The 24,255-nt window shown below is 40.2% G+C and overlaps 1 protein-coding gene across 1 annotated transcript; it reads right to left on the bottom strand.

The window, feature by feature from the left end:
* Positions 1–91: 91 nt before the first annotated feature.
* Positions 92–8,692, bottom strand: LOC308081034 (uncharacterized protein). The gene is made up of 8 exons (XM_080457440.1): positions 8,644–8,692; positions 3,044–3,103; positions 2,648–2,917; positions 2,184–2,429; positions 1,563–1,700; positions 807–890; positions 615–665; positions 92–255 (listed from the first exon to the last, which is right to left on the bottom strand). The coding sequence occupies exons 1-8, from the start codon at positions 8,672–8,674 to the stop codon at positions 200–202; spliced, it is 936 nt and encodes a 311-aa protein (XP_080313566.1). The 5' UTR covers positions 8,675–8,692; the 3' UTR covers positions 92–199.
* Positions 8,693–24,255: the final 15,563 nt, after the last annotated feature.

Here is a 24,255-nt window from a genome sequence, read left to right on the forward strand (position 1 = left end):
GAATGAATACTTTATTAACAGGTTTGTTAACAGTACAGGTAGTACAGTCAAAGGTTATGCTAAAATAATAACACAAAAAGCCCCAGGGAGCTTGTTTCCATTGTGGTCCATTGTACTCAATTAATCAGTTACACATATCATTGCTGTCTATGGATAAATATCGATGTAAGGTTGGTCAAAGGGTGTAATTTTAACCTTCCTATGTCAGTGGGTTCCTCCTCGCTGTGTGGTTGATGTCAGAGTAGGTGGTGGCATCTAAAACAAAGCACAGAAGACAACATACTTGGATAGCTGAAAAATTGTCAAAAAGATTAATAATTCACATTTCTGATGAGGGACTCCAAATCTGCGTTAATAATAATACCAACGTTTTTGGCCTGGTCCTTGACATTGTAATTTTAATTAACTAACTAACATTAGCCTCAATTAGACCTAGTTATTTTTCTTTCTTTCTTTTGTTACTTTTGTGGGGCGTTTGATCCTTTATTTGGTACAGTGGAGAGAGACAGTTCCTCTCTCTGGGTCAACTGTTCTCCCTGTATCTAAACCAGGCTATTACGTAAACAGTGTAATTTTCAAATCCATATACTGTAGGTGTGTACATTGTGACTGACCTGTGTTTATCGTCTCCATGGAGTAGATATCTTGTCCTGAAGAGGTCTGGTCTGGAAAAGAAAAGAAAAGGTGTTAAAATAGTTGACACTAAACTAAACAACACAATAAGTGTGTGATCAGTATTGTTTATGTGAGTGATTTACATGTGGTGTTGATTATAATAATTTAGCGTGTTTTAAGTGTCACTGTACCTCTCCTGGTCCTGTGTCTATCTTCCTGCTTTACAGTCACATCAGCATATATCACATCTTTACTCTGTCTGTCGGTCCTACAGCCTGCAGCAGATAAACACTTAGCATCAGCTTAAATAAAATACAATAAATTCAAGTTAGGTTGACTGTAGATCAGTGGCAAATAAAGCAATGTTTCTTAAGCAATGTAAAAAGCAAAATGATCAGTCAGCTGCCAGTGCTGTTTACAGGAAAAGTATTTTCCTTTCATATTTTAAGTGGCTTATGCTCTGGACAAGATTAAAGACAGCTAGTCAGAAGAATGGATAACCTAATCCAAACCTATAGACTACAAAAAAAGACTCCCCAATGATAAAACCAAAGCGTTTCTTTCTACAGTTCAGTCAGGACAACTCATGAATGGAGAAAATATTTGTATTGAATACAATAGGGACTCTGAATCCACAGTACATAAATGTAGATCCAAAACGACAGATGGTAGCTGGGGTGGTGGAGGGTGAGCAAGTTTTAAAGCATTATTTATTATGAAGTGAGTATGTGATTGGTTGAGAATAGAAGCATGGGGCTGAGACCGACTAATGGTCGGCCAGCAGCAACTGCACTGAGTTCCCTGACAGAACTTGCTCTGCGCATGTATGTACCATGCGCGATGCTCATTGGTGCTCGTCTCAGAAATCAAACAGAAACAGTTATAGCACCTAATGTGGAATCTTATACTTCTCTAAATAGCTGTATGTGCGAACATCAATGACGTACCTCTGCATTTCTTCCAGAGACACACACCCAGAATCAGTAGAAAGATGGAGCCTCCAGCACACATCAGAGGGTAGAAATATGGAGGCAGAGAGACAGAGGGAGGGTCTGGTTGGTCATTGTCTTTGGAGGCTGGAGAAACTGAAGCAGAATGAGACGCATTTTCCTCTTAAAAGAGCTGTATTATATTTGTAGGCTTAGAGTCCTAAGTGGATTCTCCGATGAAAATTGCAAAGAATATTACATGCATGGTCCACTCACCACCCAACGACTTTGTTCATGTCACTGCTGCGGCCACATCTTGGTAAGCCTTTGCACCTATCAACCATTAGGATGCTGAAGTGCTAGGCCCTACCACCATGTCAGTCTTTGTGACACACGCCGTCCAGAGGAATTATCACTTTGTGTACACTACACAGTATATGTACGCTACGCTGATTGATTAACTGCCCTATAACCTCTAGCGAAGATATGGCTTTGATTGCATTGATTCAATCAACTGTATCAGCCCTCGGGGTTACAGCAGCTGACCAATCAGCACAATCTCAGTCATTTTGTCCGGCCTTGTCCACAGGACAAATAAAGTGTAAGTATGTGATACATACTATTACACAATTATCTCACCTCTCACATCCATCCAGCTCTCTGGTGACTCTTCACGGTCAGAGATGTGACACTTGTAGAATCCTTCATCAGACTTGTAAACATGGTGGATGGTCATCCGTCCTGTAGACTCAGTCCTGATGAAGGATCCATCTTTATAGAAATCAGCTGGGAGGTCAGAGGATGTCTTCTGAGTCCTACAGTGCAGAGTGACATTACTTCCTTCCATTACAGGAAGTACAGGTCTCTCCAGGATCACAGCTCCATCTGAACAATGATAAATAACAGCAGAATAGCAGAGACGTTTATTGAGATTACATCACTCTGAACAACATGATGACGTTTTGACATTAAAGACATCTGTATAAAAAACAGTTTTGTTTGTTGTCTTTCATGTAAAAAATGGATCTGTTATTGTGTTTTTAAAACATAATAAAAGATCAAATACTGAAAACAGAACAAAGTTGTTGATTTGCTGAACGTACCAGTCACAGTGATATTAACAGTGTTACTCTTTCCCTCTGAAGACTCACACCAGTACACTCCACTTCCTGTTAAGGGGAGCAAAGGACTGACAAGACATCCTGTGGTGTTCATCTTCCCCCAGTCATATGCACCACACTCTGAGGTGAAGTTTGTGATATCTGTCCTCTCCAGTCTCCAGACAGTAGAGTTAGACTGTCTGTCCTCACAGCTCAGAAAGACAGACTCAAATATAAAGAACTGAAATCTGTTAGGACTGAGTCTGAGAGAGACTGGTGGCAGAGAGAGAGAAGAAAGTTGATTGTACTGGATGTTAAAATAAAACATATTTCTTGTTTCTTGTTAGAGAACATTGAAAGTTGTGAATAGTTTGGTCAGTAGAAGACAAACAGACCTACCTCTCATAACATCACCACTGTTTTGACCTTCTGTTGAGACAATCACCATGGAATTAACAACTAGATAGAGAGGGAGGGAGACAATGAGATACCGACAGAGGATGGCTGTTTTCAGAATCAGAATAAGAATTATTATCCCCACCAGGAGGCTGTTATGCAGGCCAAAGGCGAGAGATTCACTCCAGTAGGCCAAGGAAGAACCTCTGCCCCAACGTTTTCAAATTGGCCTCATGGTGGCGGACCCTTCACGTTTTGAAAGGGTCCACAATCAAAGTATTTTTTCCCCTGGATTCCTTGGACCATGACTCAACTCCCCATATACTGTAGGCCCCAGTCATTTGTGCCAGACTAGACTTTCCGCCATTTTGTGTTTTCTTCAAAACACACATTTTGCTACAACTCTTACAACTTTTGTCCAAAACTCTAACAAATCAGTAGACATTATCTCTTAAGTAATTCTGATTAACTTCAATGATCTTTTAAAGTTTGCGGGAGGGGCCAAAAATCATGAGCACAGTGTTCGATTGGTGTGACACTTTGCACACACGCTGTAGCCCAAGGAAGATCAGGTACTCCAAATGTTTCAAATCTGCCTCATGGTGGCACTATAACAGCTCACAACACATCCTGGGTAGGCAATCCCGACTGGCGGGGATCTGCTCTGTCAGAAGCTCACTTATCTAGTTTTAAGTATGTTTGCACTTGTCTTAGTGAGATTGGTGCATTTCACAAAACAATTATAGTATGGAACATTAACTAGTTATTTACACATTTTCACAAAAATAAACATTATGGCAAGTTTCTTTTTACAGCAGGGTTTATACACAAAGTCGATTCAAAATGCTTTCCATAACCACAAGGCACAAGACACTGAAAAGGACATTTAAAAGCCTAATAGATGGAATAAAATAGAGAAGAAAAAAAACAATTGGCCTCATGCTGGAGCTACTGTATAACAGCCCACTTTACATTTAACTCTTGAACCGCACAACGTACAATAAATGTTTTTGATAGTTCTTCAACGCATCTAGGCCCCATGACGCATAGGCCCTGGCCATTTGTGCCACACTAGATCTTCTGCCATTTTGCATTTTCTTCAAAACACACTTTTTGCTATACACCTACAGATTTTGTACAAAAATCGCACAAATCTGTACACGTTGGCCCTCATTTACTAACCTGGTTGTACATTTCCGTATATTGCATAAGTCAATTCTGACGTGCAATTCATGAAAGGGATTGCAGAGCCTTGATTTGGTGCATCTCATTTTTGTTTGTAAGTTACAAGCGCGTTCCCGTGGAGATCATTTGCATTGTTCAACGCCCATTTAAGACCATAAAAGGCAACCGGAAACATACATCAGACAAAAAACGTCATCACTCGTCAAAATGATCAGATCTGCAAGCTTACGTGTCTCGACACACAGCCTTGACAACTTGTAGATCAGTGTATTTTGGCAAGCGAGTCTCTCACGCGATGATTCGCTGAACATTAATAAAGTAATAGCCTCATGTGTAATAAGAATACGTTTCAAAGTTTGACCTCAAGACCAAAGGCTAATAAAATTTGTAAATGGTATTATATAAGCCCTTTCTACTGAACAATTGCTCGTTCACCTTTGCTGAGGTAAAAAGACGATGCTGGAATCCGACGATCTCCAATAATTCTTTATCAGAGCTTTATTGATTACTGAGAGAAATCAGTCCTTTGGACGAACATATTATCCACTGTCCTACATCGGAATTGGAAATGGAGTAATGGAAACAGCTAGATTTCCTCCATACTGTATCCTCATCAGAGGGTAAGACTGCGTTCATGTGATGTGGTCAATGTTATAAATCAATAGCGCGACCTTGGAGTTGTCATGAAAGTCCAATACGCGAAACTGTGACCACACTTGCAGAAACGGAAAACACGCTGAGTGAGGGTTATAATAATTCAGCTCTAAATGAGTCAACTGAAAATGAATCGGTTGCATTTGCATCATTGTCTATAATATGCATCCAAGTAATAGATTGTTTGACATATTTTTTTCTTTTCTTTTATATGTGATGACAAATGTTGGGCACATAAATATTTTTACTTGAGGTTTGGCACTATTCTAATTGATTTTGCATGAAGAATACAGCGTTCTAATAACTTATACGCAATGTTTGAGGCATGTAAGTCTGCCTCCGAGCAGACGCGAGTTTGGTGTATAGCCTACGTCCGCCAAAATCCACGGACCAATTTTCAATACTTTTACTTCTACTCCACTACATATAGAAAAATATTGTACTTTTACTCCACTACAATTATTTGATAACTTTATTTACTATAGTTGCTTTGTAGATTTTGATTATTATTACAAAACTACTTGTACAGTAATAGCAGATTTGCGACGCGTTGTGAGCTTGTAGATCTGCTATTTTCAAAGAATGTTTATACATTTTACACATTTGAAAACTTGTGAAATGAGACCTTCTGCATAATGAGTACTTTTACTTTTGGTACTTTAAATACATTTTGATACCAATACTTTTCTACTTTTACTCAAGTACATTTTGAATACCTTACTTTTACTTGTAAAAGAGTATTTTTACATCGCAGAATTGATACTTTTGTTTAAGTAAAAAATGTGAGTACTTTTTCCACCACTGCCTGGTATTCAGTGCATGCAGTGAGTGACTGTTAGTGCACACAGGACGAGGGAGTCGAGGGACACAGCATAGCGAGTTAGCGACCCTTCATTTCAATAAGGGCAGACGGCAGAGCCAAAACCTGCAGAACATGTTTAGCACAGCCACAGAGATCACGACTTGTTTATTAGAGGCAATTAGCATGTCTGGCTGGGGCCGCTTGACAATGCGAACGGTGGGGTCGGCGGAGGCTGCGGAGCTACTGCTATAGCGCCGGTAGAGAATATATATATATATATTTTTTTTAAATATATATATATATAAAAAAATAAGTCGATGGGGGGGACACAGAGGATGGGGGGGGACACAGAGGACAAGGAAATTAGAAGTTGCAATTTCATTGTAACACCAAAATACATCTCCGCTAGTTCCCACCGGTATGAAAGTTGCTAAAATAATTCCTCTTTTTAAGTCTGGGGATTCTGGTTGCTTTATAAACTATAGCCCAATATCAATTTTGCCCTGTTTTTCAAAGGTCTTGGAGAAACTAGTCTATAAACGCATTTCTTTACATCTGGAAAAACAGAAAATCCTTTATGAACATCAGTACGGTTTCAGAAAGAAATTCCTCTTACAAGGCTTTATTACAACGTGTTGATCAAATATAGGCCTATACAGCCAGGGATAAGAATGAGTTTGCCTTAAAGAACAACTTTTTTACAACCAAGGTTTATATGTTAGCTTGTAATTAAAGTAAATAAAAGATGAGTGCTATTTTTTATTCATTTACTGCTTTCTATAGTTTTAGCACAGTGGGCGGGGGCATTCTGTCCGGTGGCTAAATATGTATTTTTTACACAATAAAAAAGGTCCTGTGGTCTTTGATGGCCAGATGTGAGATATTGGGGGCTAGAAGAGCTACTGTAAATAATAAAGACAACGCCGGGTTATTGTGTAATAAAAAATACATATTTAGCCACCGGACAGAATGCGCCCGCCCACTGTGCTAAAACTATAGAAAGCAGTACATTTTTTTATTTTAACACTCATCTTTTATTTACTTTAATTACAATCTAAAACATACCTTGGTTGTAAAAAAAAAACAAAGTTGTCCTTTAAGTATATTTCTAGATTTCCAAATGTTATTGTCTTTGATGGAAAAAAAAATATATATTGTAAAGATGTTTGTATAATTATTATTAATGATATTGAGATATCACAAGTTACCTCTGTTACATTCTTAGGAGATTTAGTAGACGAGAAACTCAGCTGGAAAGAACACATCAATCTCGTTTGCAACAAAGTATCTAGATCGATTGGTGTCATCAGGAAAACAGAGCTGTCTGCATACATTATATTATAGCTTGATTTAGCCACACTTAAGATACTGCAATATCGTCTGGGCCAGTAGTACTGTATGTAATTCCTACCTCCACCTCATTTATTTACTTCAGAAAAGATTTGTAAGAACTGTTACTTTTTCAGAATGACTTGACCACTCTGCTCCACTTTTCAAAAAGCTAAAACTATTTACTGTCTTCCAGATGAACACTTATCAAATATGCATTTTTATTTATAAGTGTAAACATACCCACAACTCCTCCCAAACCTTTTAGTAATTACATCCAAACAAATTATCAAATTACACACTAGACAGGCTACAAATATTCACCCCCCCCCACCTTTTACCGTACTAGTCATGGTAAATGTTCCCTTAAATACAGAGGTACTACACTTTGGGACACGTTCTCTACTGGTATACAACTTTCTTCACTAATTTATACAAGAACAAATTGAATGTTCTGACTGACCAGGTCACATAATGTCACATCCATTATCACGCATTCCCTGATAACTTTTGCTTGGTTTATTATAATTGTTTTCTTCTCTATTCCCTGTTTGCTTGGTTGCTCTATGGATTTGACATCCTGTAAAATCTGATATGTCAACTATGTTGGCTAATTATTATCAGTAATCTTGTCATGGATAATCAAATGTTATACTGCAATCATGTTATTTGTAAATTCTATATATTTTGTTGTTTACAAATCATATTCATATTTTTGTTGTTATACAGGTAGAGGCCTCGTATAAGCCCTTTATATTTTGTGTACAGTTTTTCGTATTGTTTTTACGTGTGCTAAATAAATAAAATCAAATGAAATCAAGATGTGATTAGATTTTCCAGATTCCTCTCTAGGTGGCTATAACTGTTTTCCAACCCGGCAGAGGAGCGCACGTTTCTAGTTCAAGTGTGAACTGGCCAAGGCAGAGAAATTACCCAGCTTTACCAGAATGACAATACAGGACAATACAAATGACAACCATATAACATTTGTGAAAACACACCAACTACCTATAGGGCTACAAGGAGAAAGAATGGAGAATTAGATTTAACAATATAAAAGGAACAAGTCAAATAAAAGAAACCAATATAAAAAATGTACACAACAAAAAAACAATCAAAGCAGGAGCAGCTGCTTGTTAGTGTGTCCATGGTAATACTTTTGAGGAATAGTGAAGCCAATTTAAGTCTGGTCTACAGATCATTCCATGACCAGGGCTCAAAATAATTAAGACTTATTTTACCTGCCTCAGATTTTGATGAATGCATAACATAATGCAGCCAAGCATTGTATCTGAGGTTAAGAGTGTTAATGCTAATGTTAACTAACTCTAAATATGTTTTTATCATCCAATGATCAACCCTGCCCTGCATAATATTCATCTTTAACCTTAATTAGACCTAATTCTTTCTAACCATTACCTTTAATCAACCCTAAGGCCATGTTCCCACAAAGCATCGTTTCCCAGCTGAAAACACATGGCACTCTTCTAAAACCCTCACCCAAACGCCCAACGTTGAAAATTATTCAACTCTCTGTGAGCAATTAAAAACACTATATGTGCCCGACTAAGCACACACGCACGCATGTACAATGAAATACACAAATGAGTAATTGCACTGTGTTTCTACTCACAGATTAGAAGGTAGAGTGATGTTTGCTCCATCCTGTGTTATTGCTCACTGGCTGACTGACTGACTGACTGTAATGACAGAGTCACTCACTGACAGTCTCCTCCTACTGCTGTTCACTAGTAAGAGACCACACCTTCTGCTCAAGTTAAACAGCATTTATTGAACACAATGAAATGTAAGTTTATCCTCCAATACATTTTCAAATAAAAAAATAATAAAATAAAGTACGTGTATTGCTGGGAAGCCCGACCGCAGCGTTTGCTCTGCTCAGGAGCGGTCTGTCTGCTCAGGAGCGGTCTGTCTGCTCAGGAGAGGTCTGTCTGCTCAGGAGCGGTCTGTCGCCTTTGCTCTGACACTGCCCCGCCCTGGGGCTCCTGGAGGATGGAGAAAAAACGAAGTTAGATGAGCAAAATTGGTGGGAAAGGAGGTGGTTGGGGAGGAGGAGGGGATTTGGATTTTGCGAGCAGCAAAATCAAACAGGTTGTTAATACGATCGCAGGTGTATTTATACTGTGGTGATTGCAACGTGGATTGGCTGAGAGATAAGCAGCGCAGCTGAACTTGGTAAGGTCATGGAGAACGGGAGTGGCCAGGTTGAGCAGAGGGAGGTCTCTACTCCTGAACATGCGTTGAATACAACTACATTTGTGGAGGAGAGGTTACACTGAAACATACTGTAACTCAATCAAGTGTTTTGGAAAGAAAGGAAAGATCTGTAGTTGTTGACGTCCGAGGGGTTCAAGACTCGTTTTTTGAGTAGCAGAGTAAAGGTCCTTACACACCGGTGAATATGCGAATATACACAAAATTCGGACTCGTTCCGAATAATTAGAAGACGCTTTTTCGCTTCGCGAAACTGATGTGGACGCTTGCATTGACTTTATAAGGTTTTAAAAAGAAACGTATTTATTCGCATGAAGAATTCGCCCCGATGTGTAAGGCTGACTTGAAAGCCGATGGGATTTAGCCAGAGGTTTTGGATGTGTTGATTATGGTGCTAATGAATGGGAATAAATCAGGGGAAATGCTCTGGACGATCAAGGAAGGGAGGGGGCCTCGAGGACAGGTGGTTGGTCTGGTTAGGACCTCATCTAGAGAGAGAGAAGGAAGACAGGCATGGCATATTGGGGTTAGCATTTGGTTAGTTAATGGGAACATTGGATAAAGAGCTTCTTATCAAAGTAGGTGATGAAAGCTTCAGCAGAGAGGGGAGGGGAGGTAGAGGGGGTTAAGAACAGATCTAGGAGGTGGAAAAGAGCTGCCATGGGTTCGAGTTTACTATTTACTTACCAGGTTAAAGCCTTATAAGTTCTACCTAGCTCCTGTATAGAACAGGGGTCTGCAGCCTTTTTGACATGAAGTGCCATGATGTTTTTATTTTCTTGATAGTCATGTGTGCCATTTCAACATTAAGTTTAATTGACGACACCACATCTAATTTAATATTTCCAACTGATTTTGATTGTCCATATAAAACTTTTTTTCTCTTCTTTTGAAATATTTTCTTTCACTTCAGGATCTAATTATCATTAGACTCATAACCTACCTATCTCCAAGACACCCTCCTCAGTCAATCGAGTTCAGAGTTAGAATGAATGTAGAATTATGTACAGGATGTATTTTGCACACATTTGTAAGGGGATTTCATTTAACTGACTAAACCTTTTTTGAATATTACATTTTAAAAGAAAAAACCTCTCTCACACACTTATGCCAGTTTGCCTAAGGTTGCCTACCCCTGATATAGAACATTGCATAGCTTCAGCCTTCTGAAACCTCCTTTCTGGCTTCTGTCCACTTCTGTAACTTTCTAAAACCAACAAGCAGATATTCTAAAAGGTGAACATTTATTTAAAAATGCATGCTAATTTAAAATTAAAATAAATAATTAATCAATGATTAACTGAGGAAACTTTTACTCAGAAAATAACACAACAAACGAGGCATAGATGTGTCCAACTCCTCACGCTGGTCTGTTGTTAGAAAACAAAAAAGCCTGGGTACCGAGACTATAGTTAGATGACCCAAGTCCTGAAACAATAGTGTCACCTGCTGGATAAAGACCATATTGTCTGATGCTAGTAGAAGAAGAACTTTAAATGGCTAGAACATTTTGGTAGAGGTTTGGGTTGTGTAGTTACCTTGCCATGATGTAACTCCAAAGGTAGCCGAGAAATAAAAAATAATTGCTCCATTGACTAAAAAATTATAATTAAAAAAAGGCTCCACTTTAACTTTGTACAGTGAAGAGGCTCAGGAGGAGCTCTTTCAGCTGGTAAACAAACACAAACAAAGCAGATTTTTATATTAAAAAAAGTTCTGGGTTTGGTGATGTTCTATATTATATATACTCTTAAATTTTTATCCCACGATTTTGTAACCCTATTTTTTACACCCAGTGCCAATTGTCTATGTAATCCTGGGCACTACCTTCCCTCTGCCAACCTAGGGAGGCTCATGCCTCCTTCAATGCATGAGAGCCAACTGACCTTCTTGTCACCTGACAGGGGAGAGTTTCCCTGGTTGGACGTAGCGCGTGGAAGGAACACGTTATTCCAACCAGTTCCCTTCCCCTCCATCAGGCGCCCCGGCTGGCCAGGGGGAGGCAGTATAGTGACCAGGATTACTGCATGTTTTTGTGAGGGTACCTACCCTAGGAGACACGGGGAGAACATGCAAACTCCACACAGAAAGGCCCTTTCGCCAACCCCACCTAGGGTATGGGCACTGATGACGCGGAGGAGAGAACACGCCCCCAGCGCCCACAGCGTCCCCTGCGGGAATCGAACCCAGGACCATCTAGCTGTGCGGCGACAGCGCTACCGACTGCGCCCCCTATATTATATATAGAACATCTAATAATAATAACATATATATATATTATTATATATATATAAAATGTATAAATCTATTGTTAGAGACAGGAAGGAAGAAGTGGTTGTCTTCCTGTTTCTCAACAATAACAACAAAACCAACAGAGAATCAACATCCACAACGCAACGTGAGTGTTCGTCTGTCCGATGTTTCTTCATCCAAACAAGAATCAGATCGGTATGTTTTGGCATTGTGATATGAAAAAAAAAGGCATTGACGAGGACAGCTACGTGTTCTTTCACTGTGGACAACATCTGCTGTTACTAGGACGACAGTAGACGCGGTCTCAAGTTGATCTGGTCTCGTTACAAATTGAAACACAGGTACATGGGTGTCTTATCGGTGTGGTGTATCTTGTAGACCAGGCCCATTGCAAGCTGCACTCGGTCCTCAACCCTGAGCCATCCGACCCTAGCAAAGTGAGCAGGGGTTAGATGAGTCGTAGATGTAAGGCCAAGAAGTAGCCTTGGAATAGAAGAAGGAAGTCCGCACACTGTTCTCAAGCTCCAAGAAACTCACTTTTTATTTCTTTCGTTTCGACCTTCTAGGTCTTCATCAGGCAAATATGATATATAAATATAAATAAATATGAAATATGATATTTGCCTGATGAAGACCTAGAAGGTCGAAACGTTGCAAAAATAAAAAGTGAGTTTCTTGGAGCTTGAGAACAGTGTGCGGACTTCCTTCTTCTTTTTCTTGATTCTTTCCTTGATGTCCAGCACCTGGCCTAAATACAGGCGTGGGATGTGCACACAATCTTCTCCAAGAAGTAGCCTTACCAGTTTGTTTTGGGATGTCTAGAGTCTTGTTTTTAAGGCCTTTGTGGTGTTGTGGTACCATGAGGTGTATGCATAGTCGAAGTAACCTTGGAGTGCTCCTGTTAGAGTCCTCAAAGTATCTCGTAGCTATACAGCGGAGGGAGAGGTTCCAAATGGGGCTAGACCTTATTTTTAACTCTATGGGCTAGACAGATCAGATGACAACAAAACAGATAGCCTACTGGAAGGGTGGGCACTCTTCCGAGATGCCCAGATATCCCTACAGTGCCCACAATGTTTTGGTGCCCACTCTTCCCACCAAAATAAAACAATGAAATTGTGTGTGTGTGTGTGTGTGTGTGTGTGTGTGTGTGTGTGTGTGTGTGTGTGTGTGTGTGCGTGTGTGTGTGTGTGTGTGTGTGTGTGTGTGTGTGTGTGTGTGTGTGTGTGTGTGTGTGTGTGTGTGTGTGTGTGATTTGATTTATTGAATGAATGCGCATTTGAAAATAAAGAGGCTGTATATGTAATATTAATCAATATTGAACAACTACGTGACATATTTATTGGCTAAAATGAACAGTGTGTTTAGAAACAACTGCGACAGTACAGCAGAGCAAAGCGCTTTTCTCGTTTCTGCCCCTCGCCGGCCCGGGTCTGTCCTCAGCCAGGGCGCACGGACAGCGAGAGGCAGCTGAGACCGTATCACCTGTCAAAGTACTTCAAAAACGTCAATGAAGTCCACAATCATAACAGGGAGCTCCACTCATAGGCGATTTTTGCCTCTGCCACCAGGGGGGGGCAAAGAAAATATATGAACTTTTATGTTTTTATATATGCAACACATAATATGTGACATATACGAAATTAGACGAAAAGACATATTTCCTATATATCCACATATATGCACATATATGAACCTGAATATGGCATATATCTCTGCTGGCCGGCAGAAACCAGCAACTCCAAAATGTTAATTTATCAGGAAATGAAAAAAAGTGGAGTTAGGAGGTTTTGTTCATCATTGATAAGAACAGCTGAATGGACCTCCAAGCTCACAATGAAGTTGGAGGTCAAAAGGGGGTGGAGCCTGGAGTCAGCAAAACCAGCTAACTCCGGTTTAGCAGAACGTTTGTGTCACGGTCCGCTCCTCGGGCCGTGGACTTTGACTATTATTTAGACCTTGAATGCCCTTATATGGTCATGGACACTTTAGGTCGGTTAGGCCGACTTTATTATTTAGACCTTGAATGCCCTTATAGGGTCGTGGACACTTTAGGCCGGTTAGGCCTAAAGTGAATACTGCTTGTTCTGCTTTCTGCATGTTCTATTTGTACATTAGATTTTAGAGTTACTCTGTTGCCTTTTGCCATGATGTTGTCTACTCTTATTTTGTAGTATTGTTTCCTGTCTGCCTTGTTATCGCTTCCTGTCTTGTCTCACCAGTATGTATTAGTTATGTTCTCCACCTGTGTCCTGTTGTGCCCCAGCCAATCCCTGTGCTGATTTGTCTTGTGTTCACCTGTGTCCAGTTAACCCTGTGTCTATATATATTCCCCTGTTTGTTCAGTTCCTTGTCAGGTCGTCATTTAATGTTAGCGTGTTATGTACTGTGGCTACAAGCCATTCGGTATTTTGAGTACTTGTTTTGCCTTCTCCATTTTATGGGTTGCCTCTGTTTGGTTAATAAACCTCAAAACCTTTGAACCTTTATCTTTGCTGTCTGTCGTACTGCTTTTGGATCCTCTGAACTCGCACCCTGACAGTTTGAGGATCCAATGGAGTTAGCTGGTTTTGTCAGAAGCGCTTTTTAATGCTTTTCATTATAGTTTTTTTTTTTTTTACCAACACACAGACGTAAAAGGGTGTTCAATGGCCCTAATGTATGGAAAAAAATGCAAAAGCGTCAAAATGGAGTTAGCTGGTTTCTGCCGGACAGCAACGATATGCAGCATATATTCTGAATATACTTGCCATATATTGGCAAAAAGAAAAAAATATATATATATTCAAAAAAAGTAAAAAATAAAAATCTGCTAAAAATCTGGCTCCAATTTAGACGCCACTTTGGTCTACAGTCTTTTTCTATTTATGCCCCAGTGGCAGCTAACCATGTTTTTCATCCCTCTCTGATGGACGGTGCTTTTTCAATATGGTCAGGCCTGGGCATTCGTACTTTTAAAGACTTGTACGTCGATAATGTTTTCGCATCCTTCCAGCAACTTGTGGACAAATATCCAATTCTCAGACAGCATTTTTTCAGATATTTACAGGTCCGTAGCTTTGTTCAAAGAACATTTCCCATATTTCCCCATCTACCTGATGACTCTGTTTTAGACACTTTTTTAACTCCGTTACCAACTTTGAAGGGTACAATTTCATGTATTTATGTTGAGATCTGTTGTCTACGGCCTGAAACCTTGAACTCTATAAAAGCTCGTTGGGAGGGGGACTTGAGGGAGGAAATAACTGATGAGGTTTGGGATGCAATTCTGCGGCGAGTACATGGGTCCTCTATTTGCGCGAGGCATGCTCTCATTCAATGTAAACTTTTCTTCTTCGGTCTTTCAGTCCATATCAGGGAGAAGGGTGGAGCCTACTCCTTTAGGTGCGCTGTTTGGGGTTTTGCCCTCGCTTTCTAAACTGGAAAAGGATGTTCTGGCTTTTGTCACCTTATTGGCTCGGAGACTCATTCTAATTAATTGGAAATCACCTACTTCCCCCTCTCACACTCATTGGATAAGAGACATCTTATTTTGTCTAAAATTAGAAAAGATAAGATTCTCATTGAATGGCTCCTCCAGTAAGTTTGGATTTTAAACGTGACATGGATATGTATTGTTTGACTGATGTTTTGGTTCTGGTTTTGTTTTTGTCTTCGGTCTGTTTGTTTTATATTTTATATGTATATATTTTTAATTTTTACCTGTCCTTCATGTTTTGGGGTGATAATTCAATGTGTTTATTGAGCTTTTGGATTTTATTGGTTGCATTAGGAAGCTTTTATGTATCTGATCATATGCCTTTAATGTTGAATCCTGCTGTGAAAAACCCAATAAACAAAGTAAAAAATTAAAAAAATCGGCCGGCCACCAGGGGGGGGGGCATGTGCCCCCCATGCCCCATCTAAAAATCGCCTATGGCTCCACTGATCACGTTCAACCCAGATAGTTCTCCTGCTATGCCACAAAAATGTGGAATGCCCTACCAAAAGCTGTGAAGGAGTGTAAAATCCTATACTCTCCTTTAAAACTGCTCTAAAAGAGTACCTACAGCCAGGTGGCTGCAATTCGAAACTTGGGCCACTGTAAAAGTCAAAGCCTAGACCCCCCCCCCCCCCCCCCCAACTGTTTACTGTACATATATATATTTTTTTCTGTTTTCAAACTGTTTTTATAATGTTTTGCATAGTAGTGTATATCTGGCTGACATGAAATGTCTCTATGAATTGAGTACAAAGGACCCCAATAGAAACAAGCCATAGGCTTTCCTGGGTTTTAAATCCTGTTAGCTGACCTTGTATTGAACTGTACTTTTTTGCAAACTGCTATAAGGTATTCAATCAATCAATCAATCAATCAGATGAGGTCTCACAGCTTCGGGTGCCGTCAACCGGCGGGTGACGACACCGGCGAAGATTGGCCTATATGCATGATTCTTACCTTTTTTCGCACATTGTATCCAAAAAGTAAAGATCAGCCCCCCTGCTTTCAGATGTTTGAAATTTTAGCGGCCAAGAAGATTTTACCGACGGGTTAAAATCTCTTTTTTAGTCAGCCTGTGCCATATTTTCCCAATGCAATTTCACTAGGAATTGAGTACATGTCATGGGGACCCCATTTCAACCACAGGCTGACTAAAAAAAAATCTCTAGACGCTTGTTTCAAAAATGTAAAACATCTGAAAGCAGGGGGGCGAGGGAGGCCGGAGGGAGAGGGTCCGATTGGAGCGATCATCTAGCCTGATTATCAGACTGAAGCCAGGGCTGTCAACACTCTGGATTTCAACCATGTCTCCTGACAATCTCCTGGATTGACATTTGGGAGACTCCAGGAAAAACTCTCAAAAATCACCAGAACACAGGAAATGTCACCTACTATGTTGAAAAGTTTCTGGGGAGGACCCCCGGACCCCCCGCTTGGGGGCGTGGTCAGTGCATGCAATCATACAGAGATATTAACTTTTAAGTAATGAATGGTTATTATTAAAGTTAGGTCTTACATTGCTTCATTCATCAAATCAATTTATGTAGGCCTACTTTTAGCGTGTTAATGGATGAAATTGTACCCATCATTCTATGGGTCTATGGTATGGAACCAGGCTATGAGACACACACGGGCTAATCTCTCAAGAACAGATTCTGCTCTGCGTTGGAATCTGTCGGGGAGGTTCGTCATAACGTGTACGCACTGCCTACAAGTGGGGCCTTCAGATCAGGAAGCAGGCCGCGCTTTACCCAATCAAATGTAGTGGGCGGGATTCACGTGTCCGTTGATCCTTCCCCCCTCGAAACAAACCGAAACTAATTTAACAATAGCGTCCGCGGAGCATACAAAACCACGGAAAGATATTCACATTTTAACTTACTCTTTCATCATAGAAACAAGTGGGCTTATAACCAAAACGATCCATGTTCTCTGGGAGAAGTGGTGTTAGTGTTCCGTGTAGAAATATTGTTAGTGGGAATGAAAACATAGTCGCACCACCGGAAGTGATGCACTGAAGGCAGACCAAAACCCTGGTTTCCTTGCGATATATGTAAGTGCACGGTCCTTGCCCCTTTTGGGCGGGGGCGCGGGCGGGGACTTCTTTCTTCTACAATAGAAGAGATAGGACGTCACATTCTAATACAGACCAAATACCCAATCTCAGTGTTGGCCTCAGTAGCCCTGGCGCACCTTGCTAATCATTAGACTCCCATCCCACTACCACTGGGAGTCTGGGATCGACTCCCGCTTAGGAGAAAACTTTTTTAATCCTCAACTACTTTTTTTCGGCGATAAAGTATAGTTTTGGACCATGACGGAGGCGCGCCGACTCAGCAGACCTTGAGGCCGAGGAGTCGCACCCGAGCGCCTCCAGGCGCGAGTGCCCGCGATGACCGGCCGATGGTCTGCTAGTCGACTAAGCGCCGTCCGAGTTATGTACCGATAGGCACAGAATCGTAAATAATATTGGTGGGGACTGCGTTTGCCCCAACTGCCACTCAAAGTGACTACTGGCCAATCACAGTGCGTCTTTCCCGGGACTTAACCAGCTCTCAACTTCCGGTACACAAACGCAGCACACTTACAAAGCTGGCTGCAGCTGACACGGGCGCCTACAAATTCACGCCCATTTTTGACACAGCGCCACTACTTGAGGTCCTTTAGAACAATGAACTGCAGCTCTCAATGCAATATCTATGAGAGGCATTGTAAAATACCGTAATTTCACTGGTTAACTACTGAGGCTGTAGCGATTTTTTTTGTGTTCTAATAAAGTGTCCCATTTGTTTGATTTGTCCTTTTTAATGTGACATACCTGCCATCTCAACATACAACCCACAATATACTATAATATTCTCCATCAGTGTCTCAAAATTTCTAGCATCTGAAATCTAAGGTTTAACTGGTCGCATGGTATATACGTCACGGACGCATCCCTTGAGGTTTTCAATACCCAGATACGTTTGTGGTTTGTGTCTCTCATGTATAATTTTTATAGGCTATTTATTTTGGACAATTATCCAAACAGCATCTCGCAAGACTATTTGTATATTAATACTAACCTGGAGTATTCAAGTAGTTGAAAATGTCGGGATATGTCACTCCTCCATTTAGTGGGGTTATTTCCCCAACTTAGATTCAGGCAAGTTAATACAACAACGGTAAACCCACACGTTTTAATTTGTCATGTACCGTCGGAGCTCCGTGGTGGGTGGAAAATTTATATAAGCCAATGAGATGTTCAAAATATAGAAATATGAACAAAGACAGTCGGGATTGGGACGAGAATAGCACTTCAGAGTGGACACTCGGCGCTCGTAAAGACAGTGATGTCACTGAAATGCGACTACTGTGTCTGTCTGCCGTCTACTTTAATTTTAAATAACCCTGCTGTATTAACATTATGGGTAACCCATAAAAGTGGCAAATTAAATGTGAAACACATCAACTATTAAGAAAACAAGAAGATATGTTGACAAAGACACTCCAAACATTTGGAAACATATTTTTATTTAAATCAATATCGTCTCCAGTTAATGTAGGATAATTTTAAAAGTAGGCTAACTCTCATATCCTCTCATAGGGAATGCATTGGCAGCTGCAGTAGGACCTACATCGTTCTAACGGACCTCGACTAGATCGAGGCGCTGTCTCAAAAGTGGGCGTGAAATTTGTAGTTCCCGTGTTGGTCTATAGAGACACACGGCCGGAAGCGGAAGGCCTACAAATCCACGCCCACTTTTGACACTCGGGGTCAGTTAGAACAGCTCCGTTCCGGTAGCAAATATAACACATCCGGTTTCTGAGCTAGCAAATATAAGGTTTCCGGTTGCCTTCAAAGTAAGAGCATCGCATTTAATGTTTTATGAAAGACATACATGCATTTCGAAAAAGACATTTATACAGTGGTGGAAAGTAACTAAGTACATCAATTACTGTACTATGCATTTTGAAAAATACACGTATACAGTGGTGGAAAGTAACTAAGTACTACTCCACTACATTTCAGAGGCAGATATTATACTAGTTACTTGTTACTTTGTATATTTTTGATTATAATTACAAGACCACTTCAGCCCTATTTAAACTTTGGAAATTTGAAAATAGCCGATCTACAAGCAAAAGATTTTTATATTTATACAAGACCACTTCAGCCCTATTTAAACTTTGGCAATTTGAAAATAGCCGATCTACAAGCAAATATTTGTATATTTAATTACATTTTGATACCAGTACTTTTACTTAATTACATTTAGAATTCAGGACTTTTACTTTTGCAGAGTATTTCTACATTGCAGTGATACTTTTACTTAAGTAAAACATTTTAGTACTTTTTCCACCACTGCATTGATGGATGTATTTATAAGAATTAGCCTACGCCCTAACAGGTCGTTATTGAAATTGGCCTTTGATCCACATTCAATGGGCACTTAGCACATTTTCCATACACCCATGTTTAACCACTGTGATTAGACTGTAAACAGGTTTCAGATTTAAATTGGAAAGCCAAAGATGGCAATCCCCTTTCTATAAAAAATAATAGTAGCTTGTACAGGTGTAACATGTGGGGGGTTTATAAACATATTTAACAATACAATACAGTGTGTGTGTGTGTGTGTGTGTGTGTGTGTGTGTGTGTGTGTGTGTGTGTGTGTGTGTGTGTGTGTGTTTGTCATGGCATGGTGTTTTTTCCCCTCAATTTCTTTAGAGCACAAAGCCCAAATACCATTGAATATAATATATATGTATATATATATATATGTATACGTATACGTATACGTATACGTATACGTATATGTATATGTATATGTATATGTATGTGTGTGTGTGTGTGTGTGTGTGTGTGTGTGTGTGTGTGTGTGTGTGTGTGTGTGTGTGTGTGTCAATGCAACAACTACAGTTGTTAAAAAACAGTTTTGTCTGAATCCAGCCACTGTAGTCCACACACTAAACCTATATTTTCTACAGAGGTTGTGAATATTTGATTGTTAGGTTAGTGCATCAATGATCTTGTTGTACAGTATGTTAAAATGTTTTGTTGAAATGTATATACAAAAAATCTGTTATTTCTAATTATGCTGCCGGTATCGTGTCTGTGATTATAATGAGCAGGGGATTTGAGCAGGTCACAGCTGATTAGAAGGTTGTAAAGTAAGGTTTTTTTTTTAGGCAAACTTTGCAGCATCGGGTAAAGAGTAAATAATATATATATATATATATGTGTGTGTGTGTGTGTGTGTGTGTGTGTGTGTGTGTGTGTGTGTGTGTGTGTGTGTGTGTGTGTGTGTGTGTGTGTGTGTGTGTGTGTGTGTGTATTTATAAGAATTCGACTACGCCCTAACAGGTCGTTATTGAAATTGGCCTTTGATCCACATTCAATAATAAGCCACAAGCAAATTCAAAGATTTTCTTACAAAATGACAGCTCAGCAAGTGTGCCAGACAAAACAAAGGCACAAAACAGAGGCACAAATGAGGAAATATGCAATAGTATATGCAGGTTTGCAAATAATGAGAGTAATTGTTGGCTAAATGCAACCCTACAATCGATACTGCATCTGCAAGTAGTACAAGATAAATTGAAACAGTTGACACCTACTTATATGGTTGCGATGTCATCAATGCCAGGGAATTTAGCAGCTCTCATCCAAGCGTTTTTTCAAAATCCAGGGCACACATTTGATGCTAAAACAATCCATGGTGTCACTCAAGAATTAGTCAAGAGCATCCCAGCGTTGTCCTTGTCAATGCACAATGACCCACTAGATTTGATACACAAATTATTAATCTGGTTGCATGATTGTAGTGTCCAAACAACTGCTATGGCAAAACATACAGACATCTGTAAAAAATGTGCATCGAAAGTTGAAAGCATTTCATGCGCGCCTACTGTTTTTGCATTACCGCTGACACAGAAATGTGAGTCCCTCAATTCTCTTTTCGAACACACAATCATGGAAGGTGAAGGTCAACAGAGATGTACAGCATGTGGTTCAGAAATGAAGAGACAAATATGTTGGATTGATGCTCCTGATGTCATTACTCTTTCTGTGTCCCGTGTTGATAATGGTGGGACGGTGCTCCACACGCCTGTAGTCCCATCTGATATAATCGAAATTCCCATTCGTGACAGCAGTAAAATTAAGTATAAGTTGGGCTCAATCATTTGTCATGTAGGCTCAGTGGCCAAAGCCGGACACTTCTGGGCACATTTGCTTTATGACAATGTTGTAATTAGAGCAGATGATACAAATATAAACATCCTTCAACCAGCAAATGCATTGCAATTGGCAAAACCACATGGGTACATTTATTTCTATGTGAAATGTAATGATGCATCACTTAATGCTGTTATCACAATAGAGGACAATTTGGAAGATATTGGCCATGGTGTGGATGTGTTTTTTTGCAATGAAAGACCAAATCACAATATGTGTGAAGCCATACCATTACCAATACTAACATTTCTAAAACAGACATCTGCTTTCCAAAAATGTCACACACGGCTTGCAGCAGCAGCAGCAGCAGCGCAGTCCCCAGCATTGTTTAAAAGAGCGCTTGAGAAACTTGCCAACACTCAGGTGGTGTCATTAGTGTCTCGGCAATTTTCTATGACAGACGTGTACCACATATTAAACAGCTTTGTGAATGACACACTTGGGGCTCCTTTCCTTGGAAATGACCTGCTTTGCCTTAAAAGTCTTGGTCGCTATATTTGTACTCAATGTGGTGACCAGGCCGTACCATCTAGAAAGAACATATCAGAACTCATAGTGCAGCCACTTGAAGTGTCACAAAAAGGCATCTTGGACACAGTTGCCAAAATATGTTCTGCTCAACTTGACCAATGTGAAACATGTAAGCAGGACTTAAGCTTATCAACCTATCAAGTAATTCACAGCCCACAGACTTTACTTCTCCTGCTAAGATCTGGTGCAGAAATTCCCAAAACGTTCACTCTCTCCTGTCTGTACCACCAAAATGATTATGCTGTGTCCAGCATTTGTGCATTTTTTGACAAGTCACCATATGTGTCATTGTACACGTGTAAAGACCAGCAATGGCATATCATGACAAAAGCATCCAATGACACAGCAGGCTATACCTTTGAGCTGATGCTAAAAATACTGACCACAGCTAGTTGCTTTGTCGTGTCATACGAGAAAACTAATAGTGTGAAACTAATCAACTTTCAGCAGGTCGAACAAAAACATAAATGCACAGACAGATGCAAACAACACAAGCAGACAAGGGCTAGAAAAGGGAGATCCATTCCAACGGCAGCTGTGGAGAATAACGAGTGGCTGAGTGATAAGATGATCGATGAGTACCATAAGCTCTTGCTTTCGAGTGTTGAAAGAAAAAAAAATGCATTTATTTGTCCCAGCACTTTTGTAAGCCAACAGTTACAGAGTTTTTGGTGTGATGACATCAGTGTCCTCCCAGATGTACCACGAGCATCACGCAATTGGTGGAACTACGAGTTGGTGATATTGCCCGTCAACGCAAATAAGTCCCATTGGGGAGCCATCGCGGTAGATTTCACCAAAAAGACAGTGAATGGTGATGTTATAGTATTAGATGTTGTGATAATGGATTCACTACGTGTGCATGAGCAAGACCTGGTTAAGGCATTTTTTCCACTGCAAAGGTACTTAGCATTACAGTACTTTGCATTGTATGGTAGAGGTATGGGTATTACATTTAGATATGAGTGTTATCACAGTTGTCCCAATTTCATAGAACAAACTGACGGCAGCAGCTGTGGTATTTTCACTTGTTTGTTTTCCAAAGCTGTTCTGTTTGATGTGAGCCTCAACACTTTCAAAAGCCACCGTGAAAAGCGAGATTGTGTTATGCATGAGTTGTCAGGCAAAAATATATTTATCTGAGTACAAAGTTAAAGCATGTACTGTGATTTACTGTATCTTGGACAAACTACCTAAAAGGCTCTGTTGTGTCTGTTGTAGGAGAACGTCACAAATGGAGGATGCGAGGGACCAGAACTGACATGTTCCCAAGACACCAGGAGGGAACGTCATTTTGGTCTTCCTTTTTTTCCTTTAGGTTTTGATTTAATCAAATGTTTTCTTCTTTTTTTCTTTTGTCTTTGTGCTTACTGTGATCATCTAAAAACAAACATTAGAGCACAGGACTATGCAATGTTTGGACTGAGCTGGTTCTGCTTTATATACGTACATCTATCTATTGATCAATTTGTGTGTGTGTGTGTGTGTACAATGTTTGCACTTTAAGTTTGCTGTGTTGCACTTTTGAGTGATGTTTGCACTTCAGTATATTGCATGTTATACTTTTTTATACATTTGAGTGATGTTTGCACGTTGGTACATTGCATGTTGTACCCGTTTATTATACATTTGAGTGATCTTTGCACTTAGGTACGTTGCACGCAGTACCATTTTATACTTTTGAGTGTGGTTTGCACTTCCTAGAACTTCCACATTTTTACAGTTTTGCATGATGATTGTGTTTGAATAATGTTTTCTGTTATTAACACACACACATATAGTAAATTGATCAAATCTGTGACTACTAAACTACTAAAGTAGCCTCTCAGTCCACCTTAAGACAATTGGCAATGTTTAAAAACAAATATTGGAAAATGTATTTATATATATTCTGTTTTTGATAAAGTGTACACTGTTTTATTAGTAAAGAGTAATTAAAAGGTCTTTTTTTAAACTTTCAAAGCCTGTCTGTATTCTTTTATGGTGTGGGGTTGTGTGGCCACTTGTATACACTATTGGGTTAGGGTATGGCCACTTGTATACACTATTGTCTGAAAAGGGCCCTTTTCTGACCCCTGACCTCACTGGACGGCCCGCCACTTTTTTCTACACCTTAGTGCCGCTTAGCGGAGAGTGTGGCTGTGTAGAGGGGGTCTCCCCGAACGCGTGCGTACCTCAGAAGTTCCGGCACTAAGCACCGTCTCCTGTCCAGTGTCCAATTTGTATAGGCTATGCACTGAAAAGGGCCCTTTTCTGACCCTTGACCTCACTGGACGGCCCGCCACTTTTTTTTACACCTTAGTGCCGCTTAGCGGAGAGTGTGGCTGTGTAGAGGGGGTCTCCCCGAACGCGTGCGTACCTCAGAAGTTCCGGCACTAAGCACCGTCTCCTGTCCAGTGTCCAATTTGTATAGGCTATGCACTGAAAAGGGCCCTTTTCTGACCCTTGACCTCACTGGACGGCCCGCCACTTTTTTTTACACCTTAGTGCCGCTTAGCGGAGAGTGTGGCTGTGTAGAGGGGGTC

Source organism: Gymnoscopelus braueri (genome assembly GCF_963280865.1).
Source record: "Gymnoscopelus braueri genome assembly, contig: SCAFFOLD_164, whole genome shotgun sequence".
NCBI classification, from domain to species: domain Eukaryota; kingdom Metazoa; phylum Chordata; class Actinopteri; order Myctophiformes; family Myctophidae; genus Gymnoscopelus; species Gymnoscopelus braueri.

Coding starts and splice junctions, on each gene's coding strand:
- LOC308081034 (XM_080457440.1), bottom strand. CDS start 8,674: ATGGAGCAAACATCACTCTACCTTCTAATCT. Junction 2,430..2,647: donor TGTTAATATCACTGTGACTG/GTACGTTCAGCA, acceptor ATCATTGTTCAG/ATGGAGCTGTGATCCTGGAG. Junction 256..614: donor CATGGAGACGATAAACACAG/GTCAGTCACAAT, acceptor GCTTTGTTTTAG/ATGCCACCACCTACTCTGAC.